Source organism: Lepus europaeus, chromosome X, assembly GCF_033115175.1.
Source record: "Lepus europaeus isolate LE1 chromosome X, mLepTim1.pri, whole genome shotgun sequence".
Lineage (NCBI taxonomy): Eukaryota > Metazoa > Chordata > Mammalia > Lagomorpha > Leporidae > Lepus > Lepus europaeus.
In genome coordinates, this window is record NC_084850.1 from 67,885,882 (window position 1) to 67,909,105 (window position 23,224).

At 40.8% G+C, this 23,224-nt stretch overlaps 1 protein-coding gene across 1 annotated transcript in view; it reads left to right on the top strand.

Annotated features, from left to right (window-relative positions):
* Positions 1-372: 372 nt before the first annotated feature.
* The window catches only part of CYLC1 (cylicin 1), an 89,535-nt gene continuing 66,683 nt past the window's right edge, over positions 373-23,224 (top strand). The window contains exon 1 of the mRNA XM_062183054.1: positions 373-467. Within this exon, the coding sequence (XP_062039038.1) occupies positions 373-467 (95 nt within the window). The remainder of the gene's footprint in view (positions 468-23,224) is intronic.

A 23,224-nucleotide genomic window follows, 5' to 3' on the forward strand; every position in this document is an offset into this window, starting at 1 on the left:
AGAGAAAAATTGTCATTTAGAATTTGTCTCAGAGAATTCAAAGGTAGGAAAGGACCTGTTATAAGACTTGATTAAATTATAGTTGAGGAAGAAAGACTGAGAAAACTTAAAAAGGAAAGAAAATAAAATATACATGTAGAAGATGGCAGAATAGTGAGGGCATGCACCGATAGTCTGGGAAAACATAGTTTAATAAAAGTGGAGTTACTGTAGCCTCAGGAAAAGGCTCAGGGAAAAATTGCAGAGGAAAATCCCGAATCTAGTGGATGTGACACGGAGGACCTACGGGGAGAGCAAGGTCACCCACCGCGTGGAAGCCCAGCCCCGCTGAGCCACCATGGGAGCCTAGCCGCCGTGGGGAACCCAGCCGCCATGGGGAGCCCAGCCACGGGAGCCCAGGCACAGAGTCGGGAGCCCAGCTGCAGAATCCACTCACCAGCGCTGAAAGGGGAGCTCTGGAAGCCAAGGTGAGACAGCGCGCTTGTGGGGCACCGCTGCACCAGCCACTGCCGCCCTTCCCCCAACCCACCCTGGGATGGACATTGAGACACGCACAACTGAGTGAGGGAGGAAATAGAAAATGGAACAGAGTGAGTAGCACCTGCAGAGAGTGCGCGATTCAGGGGGACTAATTGAGGGACTAAACAATCCAGGATCCCTCCCCCAAATCGGAGCTGCGGGGTGGGGGGGGGGGGAGCAGCCATCTTGTTTGTTTACATTCAGGCTTAAAGGAGAGCTGCTTCCCTGGCACACTAACCTTCAGGGGCAGAGCCCAAAGGTAGAGTAGAGCAACAGGACACCTTGCGCAGGGATGGGCAGCGAGGGAGGGCAGTTCAAAGCCCTGATGCCAGTCTACTCAAGTTATCAGGAAAAAAAAAAACCTGAATAGTGCCCACGGGAAGAGAGCAGAATCCAGGGGGCAAACTGAGGGATCAAAAATGCCAGGATCCTTAGGAATCGCCCAACCAGCAATCAGAGCTGCAGCGGGCAGAGTGCAGCCATCCTGTTTGTTTACATTTGGGCTTAAAGGAGGCTGGCCTCTGCTCCAAAGGGGGAAGCAGCAGGGGCGGAGTCCAAAGGTGGTCTGGAGCTACTTGACACTCCTCATGCAGGAGGTGCAGTGAGAGAGAGTGGCTGACCAACGAACCCCAGGCACAGACACGTAAGGACGAACATAGGAACAAGGAAACTGGCCCCTAAGGGGCGGAGATTGGCACCTCAAAGCCCTGACACCAACCCACGCAAGCTACAAAAAATAAATAAATAAATAAATAAAATTAAAAAACAAAAAAAAAGTAAAAAATAAATAAACAAACTCTAGAAGGCAGAGCAGCCTGCTTACACTGGATATTGGTACAGACTCACAGCAGTCTATTACAGAGGGAAATCAACTGGAAAAACCACCCAGATAGAATGCCAAAAAACAAAACAAAAACCCACAATAAGAATACAGAAGAACATATAAACTCGCCAATGGAGCACACTAAATCAACCATAACAGAGGCTGAAGAAGAAGAATTTGAAACCATGCCAGAAAAACAATTCAGAAAATTAATAATCAGATTACTTAGAAATAATGAGAAACAGTGTCGAGAGCTGAACGAAAAACAAGCCCAAGGATTAGAGATCCTAAAGAGAAGCCAGAATGAAATACTGGAAATGAAAAACTCAATTGACCATATAAAAAACACCGTGGAATCCCTCGGAAATCGAACAGATGAAATAGAAGACTGAATATCAGAATTTGAAGACAAAATTCCAGAAATAATACAGTCAGTTCAAACGCAGGAAGAAGAAATTAAAAAATTTAAAAATACGGTCAGAGACCTACAAGATTCAATCAAACAGTGTAATGTTCAGATAATAGGAGTCCCTGAAGAGATGGAAAGAGAGAATGGATTGGAAGGTGTTTTCAATGAAATAATATCAGAAAACTTCAAACAAAGGCAGCTGGATAACAACAGCCAAATTCAACAGATAGCCAGGACTCCATATAGGGTAGACCAGAAGAGAAATTCACCGCAACACATTGTGGGAACACTCAGCTCAGTGACACACAAAGAACAAATCCTAAAATGTGCCAGAGAAAAACGACAAATCACATTCAGGGTTAAGTTAATCCGACTCACCCCAGACTTCTCATCGCAAACACTGCAGGCAAGGAGACAATGGCATGATATATTTCAAGTTTTAAAAGACAAACAATGCCAACCTAGAATACTATACCCTGCAAAGCTATCATTTATGAATGAAGGGGAAATAAAGATCTTCCAAGACAAACAGAAACTGAAAGAATTTGTATCCATACATCCAACCCTACAACACTTGCTCAAAGACGTGCTGCACACAAAGATACAAAAACAAGAACTTCACTGCAAAAAAAGCGAGTGTAGAGTAACCTAAAAACAAAGTTCAAAATACATAAACAGCTCATTTCAGGAATCATGAGTGGGAAAAGACAGTGCTTAACAGTAATCACACTGAATGTGAATGGTCTTAATTCTACTACCAAAAGATATAGACTAGCTGATTGGATCAAGAAAGAGAATCCATCTATATGCTGCCTTCAGTAGACACACCTTATCAGCAAAGATGCACACAGACTGAAAGTGAAAGGATAGAAAAAGATACTCCAAGCTAACGGAAAGCAAAAAAGAGCTGGTGTGGCCATCCTAATATCAGACAAAATAGACTTTAACATAAAAACTATTAAAAGAGACAGAGAAGGGCACTATAGAATGATTAAAGGATCTATCCAACAGGAAGACATTGCTATTATAAATGTATATGCACCTAATTACAGGGTGCCTGGCTACCTGAAAGAATTACTAAAGGATTTAAAGGGAGATATAGATTCAAATACAATAGTAACAGGGGACTTCAACACCCCACTCTCACCAATAAACAGATCAACCAGACAGAAATTCAACAAGGAAACAACAGAGCTAATTGATGCTATAGATCAAATAGACCTAATAGATATCTTCAGAACCTTCCACCCCACAGCCACAGAGTTCACGTATTTCTCCCCAGTACATGGAATGTTCTCTAGGATTCACCATATGCTATGCCATAAAGGGAGCCTCAACAAATTCAAAAAAATTGAAACTATACCATGCAGCTTCTCAGACCATAGCGCAGTGAAACTCGAAATCAACAACCCAAGAATCTCTACACCATATGCAAATATATGGAGAATGGACAACATGATCCTAAACAAACAGTGGGTCATCTAAGAAATTAAAAGAGAAATCAAAAGATTTCTAGAAACAAATGAAAATGATAACACAACCTATCAAAACCTGTGGGACACAGCAAAAGCAGTGCTAAGAGGAAAGTTTATAGCAATTGGTGCCTACATCAAGAAGCTGGAAAGGAACCAAACAAATGAACTCTCCATGCACCTCAAGGATTTAGAAAAACAGCAGCAAATCAAGCCCAAATCCAGCAGGAGGAAAGAAATACTAAAGATCAGAGAAGAAATAAACAGAATTGAAACCAAAAAACAATACAAAAGATCAACAAAACCAGGAGCTTGTTCTTTGAAAAAATAAAAAAAAATTGACACACCATTGGCCCAACTAATCAAAAAAAGGAGAGAGAAGACCCAAATCTGTAAAATCAAAGATAGTAATGGAAATGTAACAACAGACACAACAGAAATTAAAGAATTATTAGAAACCACTACAAAGAGATGTATGCTAACAAATTGGGGAACCTGGGAGAAATGGATAGATTCCTGGACACATACAACCTTCCTAAACTGAGCCATGAAAATATAGAAAATCTAAACAGAACCATAACCATGAAAGAAATTGAATTAGTAATAAATGCACTACCAAAAAAGAAGAGCCCAGGACCGGATGGCTAAACTGCCGAATTTTACCAGACATTTAGAGAACAACTAACCCCAGTTCTTTTCAAATTATTCAAAATGATTGAAAGGGAGGGAACCCTCCCAAATTCTTTCTATGAAGCCAATATCACCTTAATTGCTAAGCCCGGAAAAGACACAACAGAGAAAGAAAACTACAGACCTATCTCTCTGATGAACATAGATGCAAAAATACTCAACAAAATTCTGGCAAACCGAATCCAACTGCACATCAGAAAGATCATTCACCCGGACCAAGTGGGATTTATCCCTGGTATGCAAGGATGGTTCAATATTCGAAAGTCAATCAATTGAGAAACAAAAATCATATGATTATTTCAATAGATGCAGAGAAAGCATTTGACAGAATACGACACCCTTTCATGATGAAAACCCTAAGCAAATTGGGGTTAGAAGGAACATTCCTCAACACAATTAAGGCAGTATATGATAAACCATGGCCAGCATCATATTGAATGGGGAAAAGTTGGAGGCATTTCCATTGAAAACTGGCACCAGACAGGGATGCCCACTCTCACCATTGCTGTTCAATATAGTCCTAGAAGTGTTAGCCAGGGCCATCAGGCAAGAAAAAGAAATTAAAGGGGTACAAACGGGAAAGGATGAAGTTAAACTATCCCTATTTGCAGATGACATGATACTATATATAGGGGACCCGATAAACTCCTATAAGAGACTATTGGAACTCATAGAAGAGTTTGGTAAAGTAGCAGAATACAAAGTCAACGCTCAGAAATCAACAGCCATCGTATACACCGATAATGCCAGGGGCGAGGAAGAACTTCTAAGATCAATCCCATTCACAATAGCCACAAAAACAATAAAGTACCTTAGAATAAATTTAACCAAGGATGTCAAAGACCTCTATGATGAAAATTACAAAACACTAAAGAAAGAAATAGAAGATGACACAAAAAAATGGAAAAACCTGCCATGCTCATGGATTGGAAGAATCAATATCATCAAAATGTCCATTCTCCCAAAAGCAGTTTACAAGTTCAATGCAACACCAATCAAAATACCAAAGTCATTCTTCAAAGACCTAGAAAAAACGATGCTGAAATTCATATGGAGAAAGAGGACACCGAGAATAGCTAAAGCAATCCTTTACAATAAAAACAAGGCCGGAGGCATCACAATTCCAGACTTCAAGACATACTACAGGGCAGTTATAATCAAAACAGCCTGGTAAAGGTACAAAAACAGATGGATAGACTAATGGAACAGAATAGAAACACCAGAGATCAATCCAAACATCTATTACCATCTCATATTCAACAAAGGACCTAAAACCAACCCCTGGAACAAGGATAGCCTCTTCAACAAATGGTGCTGGGAAAACTGGCTGTCCACATGTCGAAGTATGAAGCAAGACCCCTACCTTACACCTTATACAAAAATCCACACAACATGGATCAAAGAACTAGAGATGCACCGCGACACCATGAAACTAATTGAGAGCATAGGGGAAACACTTCAAGATACTGGAACAGGCAAAGAATTCCTGGAGAAGACCCCAGAGGCACAGGTAATCAGAGATAAAATAAATAAATGGGATTACCTCAAATTAAAGAGTTTCTTTACAGCAAAGGAAACAGTCAGGAAAGTGAAGAGGCAACCAACAGAATGGGAAATGTTGTTCGCAAATTACACAACAGATAAAGGATTAACAACTAGAATCTACAAAATGATTTAAAAAAAGCACAGAATCAAAACAAACAACCCAATAAAAAATGGGCCAAGGACCTTAACAGACATTTTTCAAAAGAGGAAATCCAAATGGCCAACAGACACATGAAAAAATGCTCAGGATCCCTAGCCATCAGGGAAATGCAGATCAAAACCACAATGAGGTTTCACCTCACCCCACTTAGATTGGCTTACATACAGAAATCAACCAACAACAGATGCTGGTGAGGATGTGGGGAAACAGGGACACTAATCCACTGTTGGTGGGAATGCAAACTGGTAAAGCCACTATGGAAGATAGTTTGGAGAGTCCTCAGAAACCTGCATATAACACTACCACAGGACCCAGCCATCCCACTCCTTGGAATTTACCCAAATGGAATTAAAGGGGAGAAAAAAAGAGCCATTTGCACCTCGATATTTGTTGCAGCTCAATTCACAATAGCTAAGATGTGGAATCAACCTAAATGTCCATCAACAGATGACTGGATAAAGAAGCTATGGGATATGTGCTCTATGGAACACCATACAGCAGTAAAAAACAATGAAATCCGGGCATTTACAACAAAATGGAGGAAGCTGGAAAACATCATGCTGAGTGAAATAAGCCAGTCCAAAAGGGACAAATATCATATGTCCTCCCTGATCGATGGCAACTAAACGATCATCTAAAATGATACCCATTGAAGTGAAATGGACACTATGATAGACAATGACATGATCAGCCCTTGTCTTGACTGTTGAGGAACAACTTACTATTTTATTACTTTTAGTATTTTTGTTGTTGTTGTTGTTGTTGTTGCTAAGTGAAATGGACACTATGAGAGACAATGACAGGGTCAGCCCTTGTCTAGACTATTGAGGAACAACTCACTATTTTATTCCTTTTAGTATTTTTGTTGTTGGTGGTGGTGGTGTTGTTGCTTTGTTTGTTCTACATAAGGCCACTGGTTGAACTCTGTAATCAATGCACAATCATTCTTAGGCATTTAAAATTAACAGAAAAGTGATCTATGTTAAACATAGGAGTGGGAATAAGAGAGGGAGGAGATCTATAGGTTGGCACATGCTCACTCGGACTTACCTCCAATGGTGGAACTAGAAATGTGACAGGGGATTTCAAATCAATCTTACCAAGGAAGCAGGTACCAATGCCAGCGCACTTGGTAAAGTGATAAATATAAATACACAACCGATCAAAAGATAGGGTATGTGTCAAAGAAATTTCACAAATAAGACCAGTGTAAGCAAATAATGAAGGATAGAATTAAAAGGGAGAGAATGATCCTGCGGGGGAAGCAGGACACACAGCAGACTCATAGAATGGCAAACACCCAAAACAGCACTCCTGCCTCATAATCAACCCTTGGGACATTCGGATCTGGCTAAAAGGTCCATGAGAGTCTCACAGGCATGGAAAGCCATGACACGGTGGCAAAAAAAAAAAAAAAACAATCTAAATGAAAGACCCTGGTGAACAAGACCCCAGCAGAAGGAACAGGCCATCAAGGAGAGAGGCGCCTTACTCTGAAGGGAAGAAGGAACCTCCACTGTGTTACGGCCTTGACTAAACAAGTTCAGAGTCGGTGAACTCAAGGGGCTTCCATAGCCTAGACAGCTCATGGCAAGAGTCTCGGGTGATTGCTGACGTCATAAATAAGAGTGCCAAGTGTTAAATCAACAACGGGAGTCACTGGGTACATGCTCCCCACGTAGGATCTCTGAACTTAATGTATTTTACTATGAAACTTAAAAACACTACTAGTCAAACAATACCCTATACCTTGTGCGGTTGTGTGAGTGCAGCCTGTTGAAATCCTTGCTTAGTATATACTAAGTTGATCTTCAGTATATGAAGGTAATTGAAAATGAAACTCAATAATGGGCGGGATGGGAGAGGGAGAGGTGAGGACCATGGGAGGGAGGGAGGTTGGGGGGGGGAGCCACAATAATACAAAAGTTGCACTTGCACTTTGTAAATTCACATTTATGAAATAAAAAAAAGAAATATCTACTCTACCACATTTATTGCAGCACTATTCACAATAAACAGAAAAACCATAATCACATGAATGGTTAAAGAAGCTGTGGCATATATACACAATAGAACACTATCCAGCTATAGAAAAAAATGAAATCCTATCATTTGCAGCAAAATGGTTGGAACTCATAGACATTATGTTAAGTGAAATAAGCTAGACACAGAGAGACAAATATTCCAAATTCTCCCTCTTATTTGGAAACTTAAAAAAAAATCTCAATCTGAACATGGAATACTAATTTCTAGGAGTTAGTTGTGAGGCATGGTGGGAATAAAGGGAGATTGGATTTAAAAATAGGGAGAGATGGGAGTGGTCATACTAATATGAGATGTTAATGGGAAAGTTGGATAGGGTAAATGAGAACTCTTTGTACTACCTCACAATTTTTGTTTTCTAAACTTAAACTACTCAGAAATAAAAAGTTATTAAAAATAAAAATATTTGAACAAATAAGCTCTTTAAAACATATATATATATATATATATATATATACACATTAACAGGTTGGATATCAGTATGATTTAAATGTATTGGAAACAATAAGAGAACCATTGCTGTATAGTGGAAAGTAAAATCGCATAGAGAATTGTGTGCCTCCATGACTAAAGCGATTTGGCATTGTAAGAAAATTTAGAGGTCATATCATATAGCCCATCATCATATTCAAGGAAGTAACGTAGTTCACATATCATCCTTTTCATAGCCCTACTTTAGTTTCTATACCCATCAAATCATAACCTGAAAAAATGCCTTTCATTATCTTTCACACTGAAACCTATAAGACAATCGTGAAAGAAATTGAAGACACAAATAAAAGGAAAGCTGTCTCATGACTATGAATTGGACAAATTAACATTAATTAAATGGACAAATCAATATTATTAAAATGTTCATACTACCAAAAGTGATCTATAGACTCAATGTAATCTCTATCAAATTTTCAATCAAGTTTTCATGGAAATACAAGAAAATTCATATGGAACTTCAAAACCCTGAATATCTGGCAAGCATGAGCATAAGAAAGAAAAAAAAAACAAAGCTGAAGAAACTGCACTATTTCAAATAATGCCACAAACCATGAAAACAACATGGTACTGAAATTTAAAATACCACACAGACAATTGACAGAAATAGACTTCAGCAGTGAACCCACTCATGTATCTAGTCACTTGATTTTTGACAATGATGCAAAGAACGTAAAACAGGAAAAAGATAACTTCAATATTTGATGTTGGAGGACAGGATATCCATGTAACAAATGAAATTTTACTCTTATACAATACTGAAAAATTCAAAATGAATTGAAAGCTTAACTGTGAAACTTGAACTGTAAACCTTCCAAACAAAAATATAAGCAAACACTTTTCAGAATGGCTATCATTAACAAATTATTAACAAATATTATTAACAATGAGAGTGTGAGGAAAAGGTAAAATTTGTACATAGTAGGGGGAATATAAATCAATACAGCTATTATGGAAAACAGTGTGGAGAGTCCTTTAAAAATGAATATGATATTATCCAACAATACTGCTTCTGGATTGTAATGAAACCAGTTTGTCAAGGTGTGGTATAGCATGTAAAGCTGCTGCCTGCGATGCTGGTGTCCTATATGGGTGCTAGTTTGAGTCCCTGCTGCTCTACTTCCAATCTAGCTCCCTACTATTGTGCCTGAGAAAGCAGCAGAAGATGGCATAAGTATTTGGGTACTACACCCCTGTGAGAAACCTGGAAGAAGTTCTTGGCTCCTAGGTCTGGCCTGGCCCAGCCCTGGCCATTGCAGCCATTTAGGGAGTACACCAGCAGATAGAAGATCTATGTGTTGTCTTCCTTTCTCATTGTAATACTGACATTCAAATAAATAAATAAATAAATCTTCTTTTTAAAAAAGGAAATATGGGGGTTCCAAGATGATGGAATATTGACCGGGCAGTCTGCTCTATGCAAGGTGAAAATAGTAAAAAAAAAAAAAAGTGGGGAAAGTGCATTCTCAGAGGAAAGTTGCAGGGCTAACTGTACTGGAGATTCTGTAGAATCAGGAGAGACACTGTGGATCTGCGTGGAAGGTGCAGATGGTCAGCAATGAGCACGGACACAACAAATGACCCCAGTAGCCCTGAACCAGAAAAAGCACCCACTCTGGAAAGCAAGGTGAGGTCAGACTGCACCAGCCCATGCCAATGTTAATACAACCTGAGGGAGAGCCTAGTGGACTACGCTGTCTGGCCCAGAACCCTGAGGGGAACAGGGCGACTGCTCACCTACAGGGGGGAAAATGGCATGTCTCTCTCTCCCCATCTCCTTCACATCTCTCTCACACACAACAGCACCCTGTATCCAGCTGTGAGAGGGTGGGAACCATTTTAGACATAAGTAGGTAGCAGTTGCTGCAGCTCTTGTGCGCTCACCTAGCAGCTCGTGGGGACATTCTCCATCCTGTCAGTAGGGGCAACCACAGCAATTCAGGTGCAATTGGCAGGAAGGTGTCCAACTTGCCAGAGAGGCAAAAGCAGCAGCTCTGCTGTGCCCACTCAGCAACAGGCAGGAAGGGGGAGCCATTCTGACAGAAGTACCACCTGTGGAGACTCTTGTACATGCCCAGCATGATTGCGAAACTTGTAGGGCTGCAGCCGGCAAGTTTTATGCACCTGTGTGATTCAGGAATTCTATCAGAAAGAAAAACATGCATTCCTCACTGACTTTGAGTCTGGTTGGGAGGGTTAACAGGGGGCTGGGTATGAACATTTAACTATGAGATGCCCCTAATCTCTCAAAATATCAGTCTCTGGGGCTCCAGGGCTCAATCCACCTAGGCAGAACACCCACAAGCAGTGGTTCAGGGAAACCCTCAGCCTCATGACAGGGAAACCTGTGGTTGGCACAGGTCAAGAAGGTGGAGTGGATCCTCTTGCAGTCCTTGATCTTGGGAGTGCTGAGTGCTGAGACTGTGAAAACACTGTGAGTGCATGAGAGGGTGCAAAGTGAAGCTGGGTCTCTGTGCAAACACTGGATGGCTCCACATGCTCAGAGCTCCCTGATTGCCTAAGTCAGGTCACTGCAGCAGGATCTGGGCTCACAATGAGGACTGCACAGATCCCTGGTGTGGTCCATGTGGGAGCAGTGGTGAGCATTACATGCACAGAGTGCTAACACCCAGGCACCAATCACCTTGGAAGAGAGGAAGTGAGTGTGTGGTCAAGCCAATCGAGGTGAATACATCCCCCTTCTGTTAACAAGAGGAGATCTAGTACACCCAACTTGGGTGTCAACATTAATACTCACCCTACACTGTGGAAATTACCAGAATTTCATGGCCACACCCAGCACACACCTCTGGGTATTCACTGAAAGAGCAGACATTCCACTAAAACACAGAAGCATACTTCAAAGACAAAAGTCATCAGAGGAAATCAACAAGTATCTCCACAAATGCCTAAAAATAAATAAATAAACTGAAGAAACAACATTAAGAGAGACAACAGGAAACCCCCAAAGGAACACAACAACACTTCAACATTAGACTCTGAAGATGAAGAGATCAATTAAATGCCTGAAACAGAATTCAAAAGATTAATCATAGGATTATTCAGAAACAATCAGAAGCAAATCCAAGAAATGAAGAAATTCATACATGAAATGAATGAAATTTTTCCCATGAAATTGAGATTTTAGAAAGAAATAAAATGAAACACTAGAAATGAAGAATTGAATATATTAATTTTGAAAATTCAGTGAAAAGTCTTAACAGACTCAGTAGGGCAGAAGAAAATCTGATCTAGAAGACAAATCTTTGGAAATTTTTCAGTAAGACAAAAGAAGAGGAGGAGGAGGAGGAATAAGAAGAAGAAGAGGAGGAAGAAGAAGAAGGAGAAGAAGACAAAGAGGAGGAGGAGGAGGAGGAAGAAATAAGAAAAATGAAAAACAGTGTTGGAGATTTATATTATACTATCAACTGGCCCAACATATAGGTCTTACGAGTTCCTGAAGGTTTGGAAAGAGAGAATGGATTAGAAGGCCTGTTTATCGAAACAATTACAGAATGCCCCCCCCATTTGAAGAAAAAAGAGATGTCCAAGTAGAGGAAGCACATAGAACTCCTGATAGAAATGACCAGAAAAGATCTTCGCCAGGACACACTGTAGTCAAGATTTCCACAGTAAAACATAAAAAATAATTCTAAAATGTGCATGAGAGAAAAGCCAGATTATTTTCAGAGGATCTCCAATTAGCCTTACAGCTGACTTTTCAACAGAAATCCCACAATCTAGGAGAGATGGAGAGACATAGTCCAAGTCTTAAGAGAAAAAACTTGGGCTGCCACTGTGGCATACTAGGTTAAGCATCTTACTGTGGCACCAGCATTCATGTGGGCATAAGTTCAAGTCCTAGCTGCTCACCTTCTGATCCAGTTCCCTGCTGATGGGCTGGGAAGGCGGCAGAAGATAGCCCAAGTGCTTGGGGCCCTGTACCCACGTGGGAGCCAGAAGATGCTCCCAGGTTGAATATGCTGACTTGCTTTATGGTCTAGAGTACTACACAGCAGTAAAAAAGATGAAATGGATGCAATTGGAAAGCATTATACTTAGTGAAATAAGCCAGTTCCAAAAAAATAAATACCTGATCTGTGGAAATTAATAGAGTATCTAAAAGGTAATCTATTGGAGTGCAATTGACACTTTGAGTCGTGTTGATTTTCAACAGTCCTTGTCTTGACTATTGAGGAACAGTGTTTTTGTTGTTGTTGTTATTTTCTTTTGCTATTTCTTCATATTCTTTGTTGAGTTGTTTACTTAGTTTAGGGTAAATGTTATGAGTATAAAATTAACTGAAATTATATCTCTGCAGAAAATAAGAATGGCAATAGGAGAGGGAGGAGAAAGAAGGATTAGAGATGGGAGGGAGGGGTAGTAGGGTGGGAAGAATCATTATCTACCTAAACTGTGTATGACATTTGTATTCCTTAAATAAAATTTAAAAATAAAAAAGAAATATCTATGCTTCTTTTTTAAAGCCACAGTATTCATGGCCAAACTATGAAATCAACCTAAATTCCCTTCTACAGTTGAATGGATGAAGAAAATGTGGGATACACAGCAGACTCATAGGATGGCAGATGTCCTAAACAACACTCTGGCCTCAGAATCAGCCCTCAAGGCATTCAGATCTGGCTGAAGAGCCCATGAGAGTATAACAGGCATGGAAAGCCAAGATATCATGGAAAAAAAAAAGACCTAAATGAATGATCTCTGTGAGTGAGATCCCAGTGGAAAGAACGGGGCCATCAAAGAAGGAGGTACCCTTCTCCGAAGGGAGGAGAGAACCTCCACTTTGGCTATGACCCTATCGGAATAAGATCAAAGTCAGCGAACCCTAAAGGCTTCCATAGCCCTGGCAACTCATGACTAGAGCCTAGGGAGATTACTGACGCCATGAACAGGAGTGTCAAATTGTTAAGTCAGCAACAGGAGTCACTGTGTACTTACACCCCATGTGGGATCTGTCCCTAATGTGTCATCTAAAGCCAAGTGATGCTACGACTGGTACTGAAACAGTATTTTTATACTTTGCATTTCTGTGTGGGCACAGACTGATGAGGTCTTTTCTAATTATATACTGAAGTGATCTTCTGTATATAAAGAGAATTGGAAATGAAAAAAAAAAAAACAACCTGGTGTTAAAATGGAAATGGCATAGAAAATTAATTAATTTGAAAAAAAAATTATGTAGGATCTCTGTCTTTAATGTGCTGTACATTGCTATTTAATGCTATAATTAGTAATCCAATGGTAGTTTTTTCACTTGATGTTGCTATATGGGCATAATGTTGAAATCTTTACCTAATATATACTAAACTGATCTTCTGTATACAAAGAGAATTGAAAATGAATCTTTACATGAATGGAAGGGGAGAGGGAGCGGGAAAGGGGAGGGTTGCGGGCGGGAGGGAAGCTATGGGAGGGGGGAAGCCATTGTAACCCATAAGCTATACTTTGGAAATTTATATTCATTAAATAAAAGTGTAATAAAAAAAAGAAAGAAAATGTGGTATATACATGCAATGAAATATCATTGTTTTTAAAATAAACAGTAAAAACATTTGCAACAAGGATGAATTGAAGAACATCACATTATGTGAAATGTCAGGCAAAGAAATACAAAACTTCATGTTGTCATGTATATATGGATTCAAACTCAAATAAGCAAAGTGTAGAATGCTGGTACAGAGACTGGTGGCTGAGAGAATGCATACATAGTGACAAAAGGATATAAAGTCTCAAAGAATATGAATACATTTATTTGGAAGTCTATCGCACAGTGTGGTGAATATATTTAACATTATTGTATATTATATTTCAAAATCATAGAGAATCAATTTCAAAAGTTCTCACCACAAAAAAATTATCTAGATGATGAACATATCAATCAGCTTAATTCAATTATTGCATATTGTATTCATAAAGAATACTATAACTTTGTATCCTTTAAATATATATGATTATGAACTATCAATTTATAACTAAATTATTTGAAAAGAATATAATACTTAGGAAGAAATTTAACCAAAGTATTGAAGGATCTGTACAGCAAAAGTTAGGAAATGTTCATGGAAGAAATTAAAGAAAAAATATTGTTTACATGGAATGGAATGCTTGATATTGTTAAAATGTTTACATTAAGAGCCTGGTGCTATGGCAAAATAGGTTAAGCCACTGCCTGCAGCACCTGCAACCCATATGGGCACTGATTCATGCCCTAGCTAGTCCTCTTCCCATCCAGCTCTTGCATAATAACCTGCGAAAGCAGTAGATGTTGGCCCACATGCTGTGCCCTTTCACCCATGTGGGAGACCCAGAAGAAACTCCTGGCTCCTGGCTTCAGATCAGCCCAATTCTGGCCATTGTGGCCATTTGGGCAGTGAACCGGTATGTTTCAGTTGATTTCTCAACAATGTTGCAGTGGGTTCGTTTCTGAGAGGAGCAGCGTGGTGGGGGCAAGAGGCGCGGAGTCACCACACAGACCCCGGGAGTCGGGTGAAAGCAGGCTTGAGGCCAGCAGCCCGCAGACTTGTTTATTACAGTTGGTACAACAGCTTATATAGCCAAGACCAGCCAATCTGGTCAAGGGGTGGTCTATGACCAAACCAATCACAGCCTGTTGCCAGGCAGTTTCCAAAGCCATCCAATCACAGCCTATTGCCAGGCAGTTTCAAATCCATCCAATCACAGCCTGTCGCCAAGCAGTTTCCACAGCCATCCAATCACAACCTGTCACCAGGCAGTTTCTGTTGCCAGGTGGGTTTCAAAGCCATTCCTGAGTAACTGATGCTCGCTTGCCAGTGGCCACCTTGGCATGGCCTTCTCATTCCACTACATGTGCATACATGTGTATACATCCATTGATGGACATCTATATTGATTTCATTTCTGTGTTATTGTGAATAGTGCTTCCGCAAACATGAGATTGCACATTGTAAAGCAAAAGTAGCTGGTGGACAATCAAATGGGCACTGTGAATTCCCATAAAATTGTATTTACAAAAACAGGTGATGGGCTGGATTTGACACACTGGTAGACTCTTATTTATTAGTTTATTTTTTAAAAACAGAGATGGATACAGAAAGAGCTTCCATTTCCTTGGCTTACTTCCCATGCCTGCAAGATCTGGACCTGGACCAAGCTGGTCAGGAGTCAGGAAAATAATCCAGTTATCCCACATGGTAGCTGGGACTCAATTACTTGAGCCATCACCCTCCGCCCCTCAGAGTGATCAATAGTGGGAAGCTAGAATTGAAGTGGAGCCAGAACTCAGAACCAGGCATGTTGGTATGTGTTATGGATATTCCAAAAGACTTCTTTTTTTCATTTATTAAACTTTTATTTAATGAATATAAATTTCCAAAGTACAGCTTATGGGTTACAATGGCTTCCCCCCTCCCATAACTTCCCTCCCACCCGCAACCCTCCCCTTTCCCGCTCCCTTTCCCCTTCCATTCACATCAAGATTCATTTTCAATTCTCTTTATATACAGAAGATCAGTTTAGTATATGTTAGGTAAAGATTTCAACAGTTTGCCCCCATATAGCAACACAAAGTGAAAAAACTACCATTGGAGTACTAGTTATAGCATTAAGTAACAGTGTACAGCACATTAAAGGCAGAGATCCTACATAATTTTTTTTAAAAAAATTAATTAATTTTCTATGCCATTTCCAATTTAACACCAGTTTTTTTTCATTTCCAATTATCTTTATATACAGAAGATCGATTCAGTATATAATTAGTAAAGACCTCATCAGTTTGTACCCACGCAGAAACACAAAGTGTAAAAATACTGTTTCAGTACTAGTTATAGCATCACTGCACATTAGACAACACATTAAGGACAGATCCCACATGGGGTGTAAGTACACAGTGACTCCTGTTGCTGACTTAACAATTTGACACTCCTGTTCATGGCATCAGTAATCTCCCTAGGCTCTAGTCATGAGTTGCCAGGGCTATGGAAGCCTTTAGGGTTCGCTGACTTTGATCTTATTCCGATAGGGTCATAGCCAAAGTGGAAGTTCTCTCCTCCCTTCGGAGAAAGGTACCTCCTTCTTTGATGGCCCCGTTCTTTCCACTGGGATCTCACTCACATAGATCTTTCATTTAGGACTTTTTCTTTTCCATGGTATCTTGGCTTTCCATGCCTACAATACTCTCATGGGCTCTTCAGCCAGATCTGAATGCCTTAAGGGCTGATTCTGAGGCCAGAGTGCTGTTTAGGACATCTGCCATTATGAGTCTGCTGTGTATCCCACTTCCCATGTTGGATCGTTCTCTCCCTTTTTGATTTTATCAGTTAGTATTAGCAGACACGTGTCTTGTTTGTGTGATCCCTTTGACTCTTAGAGCTATCAGAGCCATCAATTATGAGAGAAAATTGATCACTTGGACTAGTGAGATGGCATTGGTACATGCCACCTTGATGGGATTGTGTTGGAATCCCCTGGCATGTTTCTAACTCCATCATTTGGGCAAGTTCGATTGAGCATGTCCCAAATTGTACATCTCCTCCCTCTCTTTTTCCATTCTTAAATTTAACAGGGATCACTTCCAAAAGACTTCTTAAACACTGTACCAAACACCCCAACCTTGGTTGACATTCCATGACTCCTGTAACTGGTCACTAGGTACACAATTGATATCTAGTAATATTGGTACATGTTTGAACTTGGTACAAATAGTATTTAAATATAAAACTCCTACAGAGATAGTTCATCTTTGCCCAGATAAAATCATTTCTGTAAATTCAGATTTTGATTTAGCTGTGATACACATCATTCTGGTGATCTTTGCACACCTAAAAAAGTATGAAGATATTGCTAAATGAGGACAGAGACTTTTGAATTTGTTTCAGTAAAATCTGTGTAGTTAACTGAGTATCTAAGGCCTTTTAGAATGCTTCTGGGGATCTTGACAACTGCAGGCAGTCTTTGTAGCTCCTTGATTATCTTTATTAAGATTTATTTTTTATTTATTTGAAAGGCAGAGTTATGGGGGTTGGGGGAGAAAGCTAGATCTTGCATCCACTTGTTCACTCACCAAACGGCCACCAAGGTCCAGGGCTGGGCCTGATTATCTTTTTCTCTCCAATTCAATTGATTGATCAACATGCTAACAATTAGGCCAATCAGGACAATTATCTGTCTCACTTGTTTGAATTAACAGAAGCTGCTTATACGTTTATACCAATCACTGTAATTAAAATGGGCTCAAAACTCTAAAAAACAAAAAACATGGGAGTGCATATATTGACTCCACTTCCTTGGTTTATATTTTCAGAAGTGGGACAGTTGAGGATTCTGAGATATCATGCTGCATTACACTAGCCGAATAGACTATCTTGGTGACTCTTGTGTCATGTTTTCCTTCAGTTTTCTAAAATGACATGTAGTCAGCTAAGAAATATTAAATTTAAAAAAATAAAATTAAAAATTCAATGACAAAATGAGGTGTAAAACAGAATAACTGGGGCTACTGTTGTAGCACAACAGGTTAAGCAGCTGCCTGAGATGCCAGCATCCATATGAGCATCAGTGCAAGTCCCAGCTACTCAACTTCCAATCCAGCTCCGTGATAATGCACCTGAGAAAACACCAGAGGATGGCCCAAGTCTTTGGCCCCCTGCCATCCACATGAGAGAACCAGATGGGCTCCCACTTCCTTTCTTCAGCCTAGCACAGCCCCACTGTTGCAACCATATTGGGGAGTGAATCAATCGATAGATGTCTCTATCTCTCCATTTCTCCATCACTCTGCCTTTCAAATAAAAATAAAACAAATATTTGAATGAGAATAACTAATGAATTGCTTCTTCTCCTGAAGTCAGAGAAGCATTATGTTTCCAAATCTGTATATATTAAATGCATGAAATTGTATTCCTTAAAAAATAAGTTAAAAAGAAGAGATTATCTATGGACAGGTATTGTGGCAAATCAGGTTAAGCTATCATCTGCAATGCCAGCATCCCATATGGGTGTTGCAGTTGATTTCTCAACAATATTGCAGTGGATTCATTTCTGAGAGGAAGAGCGTGGTGGGGGCAAGAGGCACGGAGTCACCACACAGACCCGGGGAGTCAGGTGAAAGCAGGCTTGAGGCAAGCAGCCCATGAACTCATTTATTTCAGTTGGTACAACATCTTATATAGCCAAGACCAACTAATCCAGTCAAGGGGCAGTCTATGCCCCAACCCATCATAGCCTGTTGCCAGGCAGTCTCCAAAGCCATCCAATCACAGCCTGTTGCCAGGCAGGCTCCATTGCCAGGTGGGATTCAAAGCCATCCAATCACAGCCTGTTGCCAGGCAGGCTCCATTGCCAGGTGGGTTTCAAATCCATCCAATCACAGCCTGTTGCCAGGCAGGCTCCCTTGCCAGGTCAGCTTCAAAGCCATTCCTGAGTAACTGATGCTCGCTTGCCAGCGGCCACCTTGGCATGGCCTTCTCATTCCACTACATTTCCCCCTTTTCGTTTACTTTTGAGCAACGGGAGGCATGATTCTTGGCCATACCATTGTTGACCCCGTTTCCATATGGTCTCCGTATGCAGCTGTGCCTGTCTTAGGTTGTCCCCCAGGGGATCTTACCTGTCATTGACTAACCTGCGCTCAAATCGAGAGACCACAGGATTGCTTGCTCAGATAGGGGTAGGAATGAGGAATAATGGTTATCAGGAATGGCATGACCGCACACAGGCTGTGGGCCATTTGAGTGGCTGACCAGAGCTAGTGGGGTACAAAACAGTAACAGATATGGCTATGGGCAGTTTCTCAGGGTTGGATGATAGAGCAGGTGTGTCTGCTAATAAGGCGGAGCCTCGGTCTTGTTCAGCTGGTTCTGGCTGGCTGTCATTTGCAGGCTTGATGTTTCTGGCTGGTACCCAAATGGGCTGTTCCGCATTCTCTGGAAAGACACAAGCATATCCTCAACCCTTGGTTAGCAGAGGGTGTGGTCCTTTCCATTCTCCTGTCAGGGGGTCTTTCCAACTAACCATAGGGGCTGGGGTCTGGGATGGAAAGGATCCCCAGTGTTTATAAGCTGGGCTTATCCCTTGGGAATCAAAAGTAAGAAAATTGATAGTGAAAAGGACCTCAGTCAAAACAAGCTGTGGGTCTGAGGGCATATGATTGTTTTTTTGTCTTAGTAAAAGATCTTTAATCGTCCTATGAGTTCTTTCAATGATTCCCTGTCCCTGTGGGTTGTATGGGATACCTGTGGCAGACTCTATGTTCCAAGATTTCAGGAAGGAATTAAATTCCTGTGATGTATACACTGGCCCGTTATCAGTCTTTATGGTCCAGGGGACTCCAAGGACCAGCATGGCTGATTTAACCACCTTTATCACATTACTAGCCTTTTCTCCAGATTGGGCTGCGCAAATACAGCCTTTGAATAAGTATCTACCACCACATGGACAAACTTAAATTTACCAAAGGAGTTAATGTGGGTGATGTCCACTTTCCATAGCTTATTAGGAGCAAGGCCTCGCGAGTTCACTCCTGCTTGTTGCAGTGGGCCTAACAGGGCAAGGGGTGCACAATTCCTGCAAGAGTGCACTAGGTGTTCGCAATGGCTCATTGTTAGCTCTGGGAAAAGCAATTTTATGTTGCTTGCTGACATATGAAATTTTTGTTGTAAATTATGGGCTTGTTCTAAGTGTCCAATGGAAGCCGTGTTGCAGGAGATAAGACGATCAACCTTTCTGTTGCCTTGGAAAATAAACCCAGGTAACCCAGTATGTGATCTTATGTGTGATATATACCATGAGTATTTTCAGTTCTCAGTTAGCTCTTTAAGTGTTGTGAACATCTGATCAATTGGCTTATTGGTTGGGTTAAAAACTGCAAAATGGATCGTCTTTGCTACCTGTACTGAGTATTTGCTGTCCGAAAATATATTTACTGGTCCATCTTGGCTAAGGAGTAGAACCTTGACTACTGCTCTTATTTCTCCCAACTGTACTGATCCCCCATGGGGTTCTACATGGATCTTACTTTTTCTGTTAAAGATTTGATCACTATTCCAAACAGTGACTTGGCATCCGTAAACACACATGGTGCCATGGGTATAGGTTGATTAGCAGGGAAAGCATGTTTTGGATAGTCTATTTCTAAGGTTTTTTTTATGAATCTTTAAAACTAATTGCTTTCATTTTAATCCTTAGTCTAGAGCAGTCCTCCTCAAGCTTATGGTGCCTGGGGATCAGCTGCAATGTTCAATGCACATTCTGATTCCATGTGTCAGGATGGACCTGGGACTCTGCATTTCTACTGAGCTTGCAGGCAAGGCTGCTGCTGTTAGTCCAAGGCCTGCACTTTGAGAATTGCTGCACTGGCGCAATCTAATGCTAGTTTCTATCCATTTCTGAGCCTACCCATTTCTTTCCCAGTGGTTCTCAGCTGGGGGCAGTTTCACTCTCCATAACACATTTGGTGACACCAAGACACATATTTGGTTGTCACAGCTGGGAAGGGGATGCATGGAGTGGGTAGCATTCTACAACGTACAGGACAGCTGCAGCAACAAGGAGTTTTCCAGCCCAGATATTAGTAGTCCTGTGGTTGACAAACCCCATTTATCTCACTCCAAATAGAGCTGCTGAATGAAAGGTCACCTTCCCCATGTTTCCACCCTTGGAAGAACAGTTGTGTGAGTATTTAAATTTTAACAAGATTCAGTATTGAGACTTTAGTCCCATAGCCCAGTTGCTGCTTTGCATGTGAAGAGTCAATCTTCACTTTCTATATATTAAACACCCCACTGCCTTGGCTTTGAATCAAAGACAGAAGCAGCTAAGGTCCGTTTGGGGTTTTGTTTGTTTATTTTAAATATTAATAAAGGTCCTCCCTGCCAAGTATAAAATAAATATATATTGTTATAAGTACATGTTATTAATAAATCTCAGCTTAACCTTTTGCATAGGTTTGTATTCTCTGCTATGATGGTGTTAAGAACATAGAAGAGGGAGCCAGTGTTATGGCGTAGTGAGTTAAGCAGCAGAAGAGGCCTTGGGAAAAGTCCTGGGGTCCCTGCAACCACATGGGATCCTGGAGGAAGCTCTTGGCTCTTTTTTTTAAGATTTTATTTGAGAGGTGAAATTTCAGATATAGAGAGGGAGAAACGGAAAGGTCTTCTACCCACTGGTTCACTCCCCAAATGGCCAGAGCTGAGCCGATTTGAAAACAGGAGCTTGGAGATTTTTCTGGGTCTCCCACACAGGTGCATGAGCCCAAGCTCTTGGAACATCTTCCACTACTTTAACAGGCTATAAAGAGAGTTGGATCAGAAGAGGAACAGTGGGACATGACTGCTGCCCATATGGGATGCCAGTGCTGCAGGTGGAGACTTAACCTTACTATGCTATGGTGCCAACTCACTCCTGGCTCTTGGCTTCAGACTAGCAGCCCCAGCCCTTGAGGCCATTTGGGGAGTGAACCAGTAGATGGAATACCTCTCTCTCTGTCTCTCCTTCTCTCTTTCTTTCAAATAATTTTTAATTATAAAAAAGAACCTAGAAGAGAAATTTCAAATACCCTGCTGGCATTAAGATAAAATTTTTTTTATAAACATATGCAGAAAGAACTATAATTCAGGTTTAGGTTAGAGAATTACTCTGCTTTCTTCAACTTCTACCGATGACTTACTGGTCATAGTTCTAGTTACTTGAGGTTTCTATTTGTCTAGAGTATAAGGTAAATATGACTGATAATGAGTGGTTTCCACAAAGTATAACAGAATTGCTGAGCTCCTAAGATTGGATAAAGGAATTATATGAAAGGAACGAGTTTCAAATTATATGATAGTTAATGGTAGGAGCTAGAGGCAGACTCCTGAATCTCACCTGCTTTAATTATTAGTTCTTGACTTTAGCAGGAAAAGCAAGTTTGAGCCTTGTGACCTTGGCAGGCAACTGTAGAACACAGCATGGTGGAGGTAAAATGGCGCCCCCTGAAGTTGTGCAGTGCATACTCCACAGCCTCATGCACAGCCCTGGGCCATAAGCACCTTTTAAAATCATTCTGCTATTTCCTCTTTTGAGAATGAAGATAATTATTTTTTTAACTTTTATTTAAAGAATATAAATTTCCAAAGTACAGCTTATGGATTACAATGGCTTCCCCCTCCCATAACTCCCCTCCCACCCGCAACCCTCCCCTCTCCCGCTCCCTCTCGCCTTCCATTCACATCAAGATTCATTTTCAATTCTCTTTATATATAGAAGATCAATTTAGTATAAAGATTTCAAGAGTTTGCACCCACATAGGAACACAAAGTGAAACATACTGTTTGAGTACTAGTTATAGCATTAAATCAAAATGTACAGCACATTAAGGACAGAGATCCCACATGAGGAGCAAGTGCACAGTGGCTCCTGTTGTTGACCCAACAAATTGACACTCTAGTTTATGGTGCCAGTAACCACCATAGACTGTCGTCATGAGTTGCCAAGGCTATGGAAGCCTTCCAAGTTTGCCGAATCTGATCATATTTAGACAAGGTCATAAAAGACAGGGTGAGGATAGTAACCAATGATCCTAAGAGTGGCATTAACCAGGTCTGAACAATTATACAGCATTAAGTGGGGAAGAGGACCATCAGTACACACAGGTTGGGAGTAGAGCCATTGGTGGTAGAGTAGAGGTTATGATTACAAAGGAATGAGGCCCAAGTGTGCTAGACAGGGTCTAGAACAAAGGACAGAGTCATTATTAGAGGAGCTAAGAAAGGTGCTGTCTAAGCTACAATTAAGTTTTCTGATTGAGAGGCAAGTAGAACCCGACAGAAGGGGCTTGATAATAATCTGGTGGGCTTTAGGCCTTGTAAGTTAAGAGGCCCTGACCTATCTATCTCTTCACATGGGGTACATCCTAAGGGAGGTGTGAACCTCCTAGGGGAAGGCACTCTTGTTGACTTTCATTACTTGGCTGGCCTGGGAGGAGAGCTGGCCAGGTAAAGGCAGGTGGCATCTCTACCAAGAAATTTACAGTTCTGCCTGCAATGTTGCTGACCATGCTTGGCCGTCCCCTCAGCTGCAGTGGTCACTTTGGAAGTTGG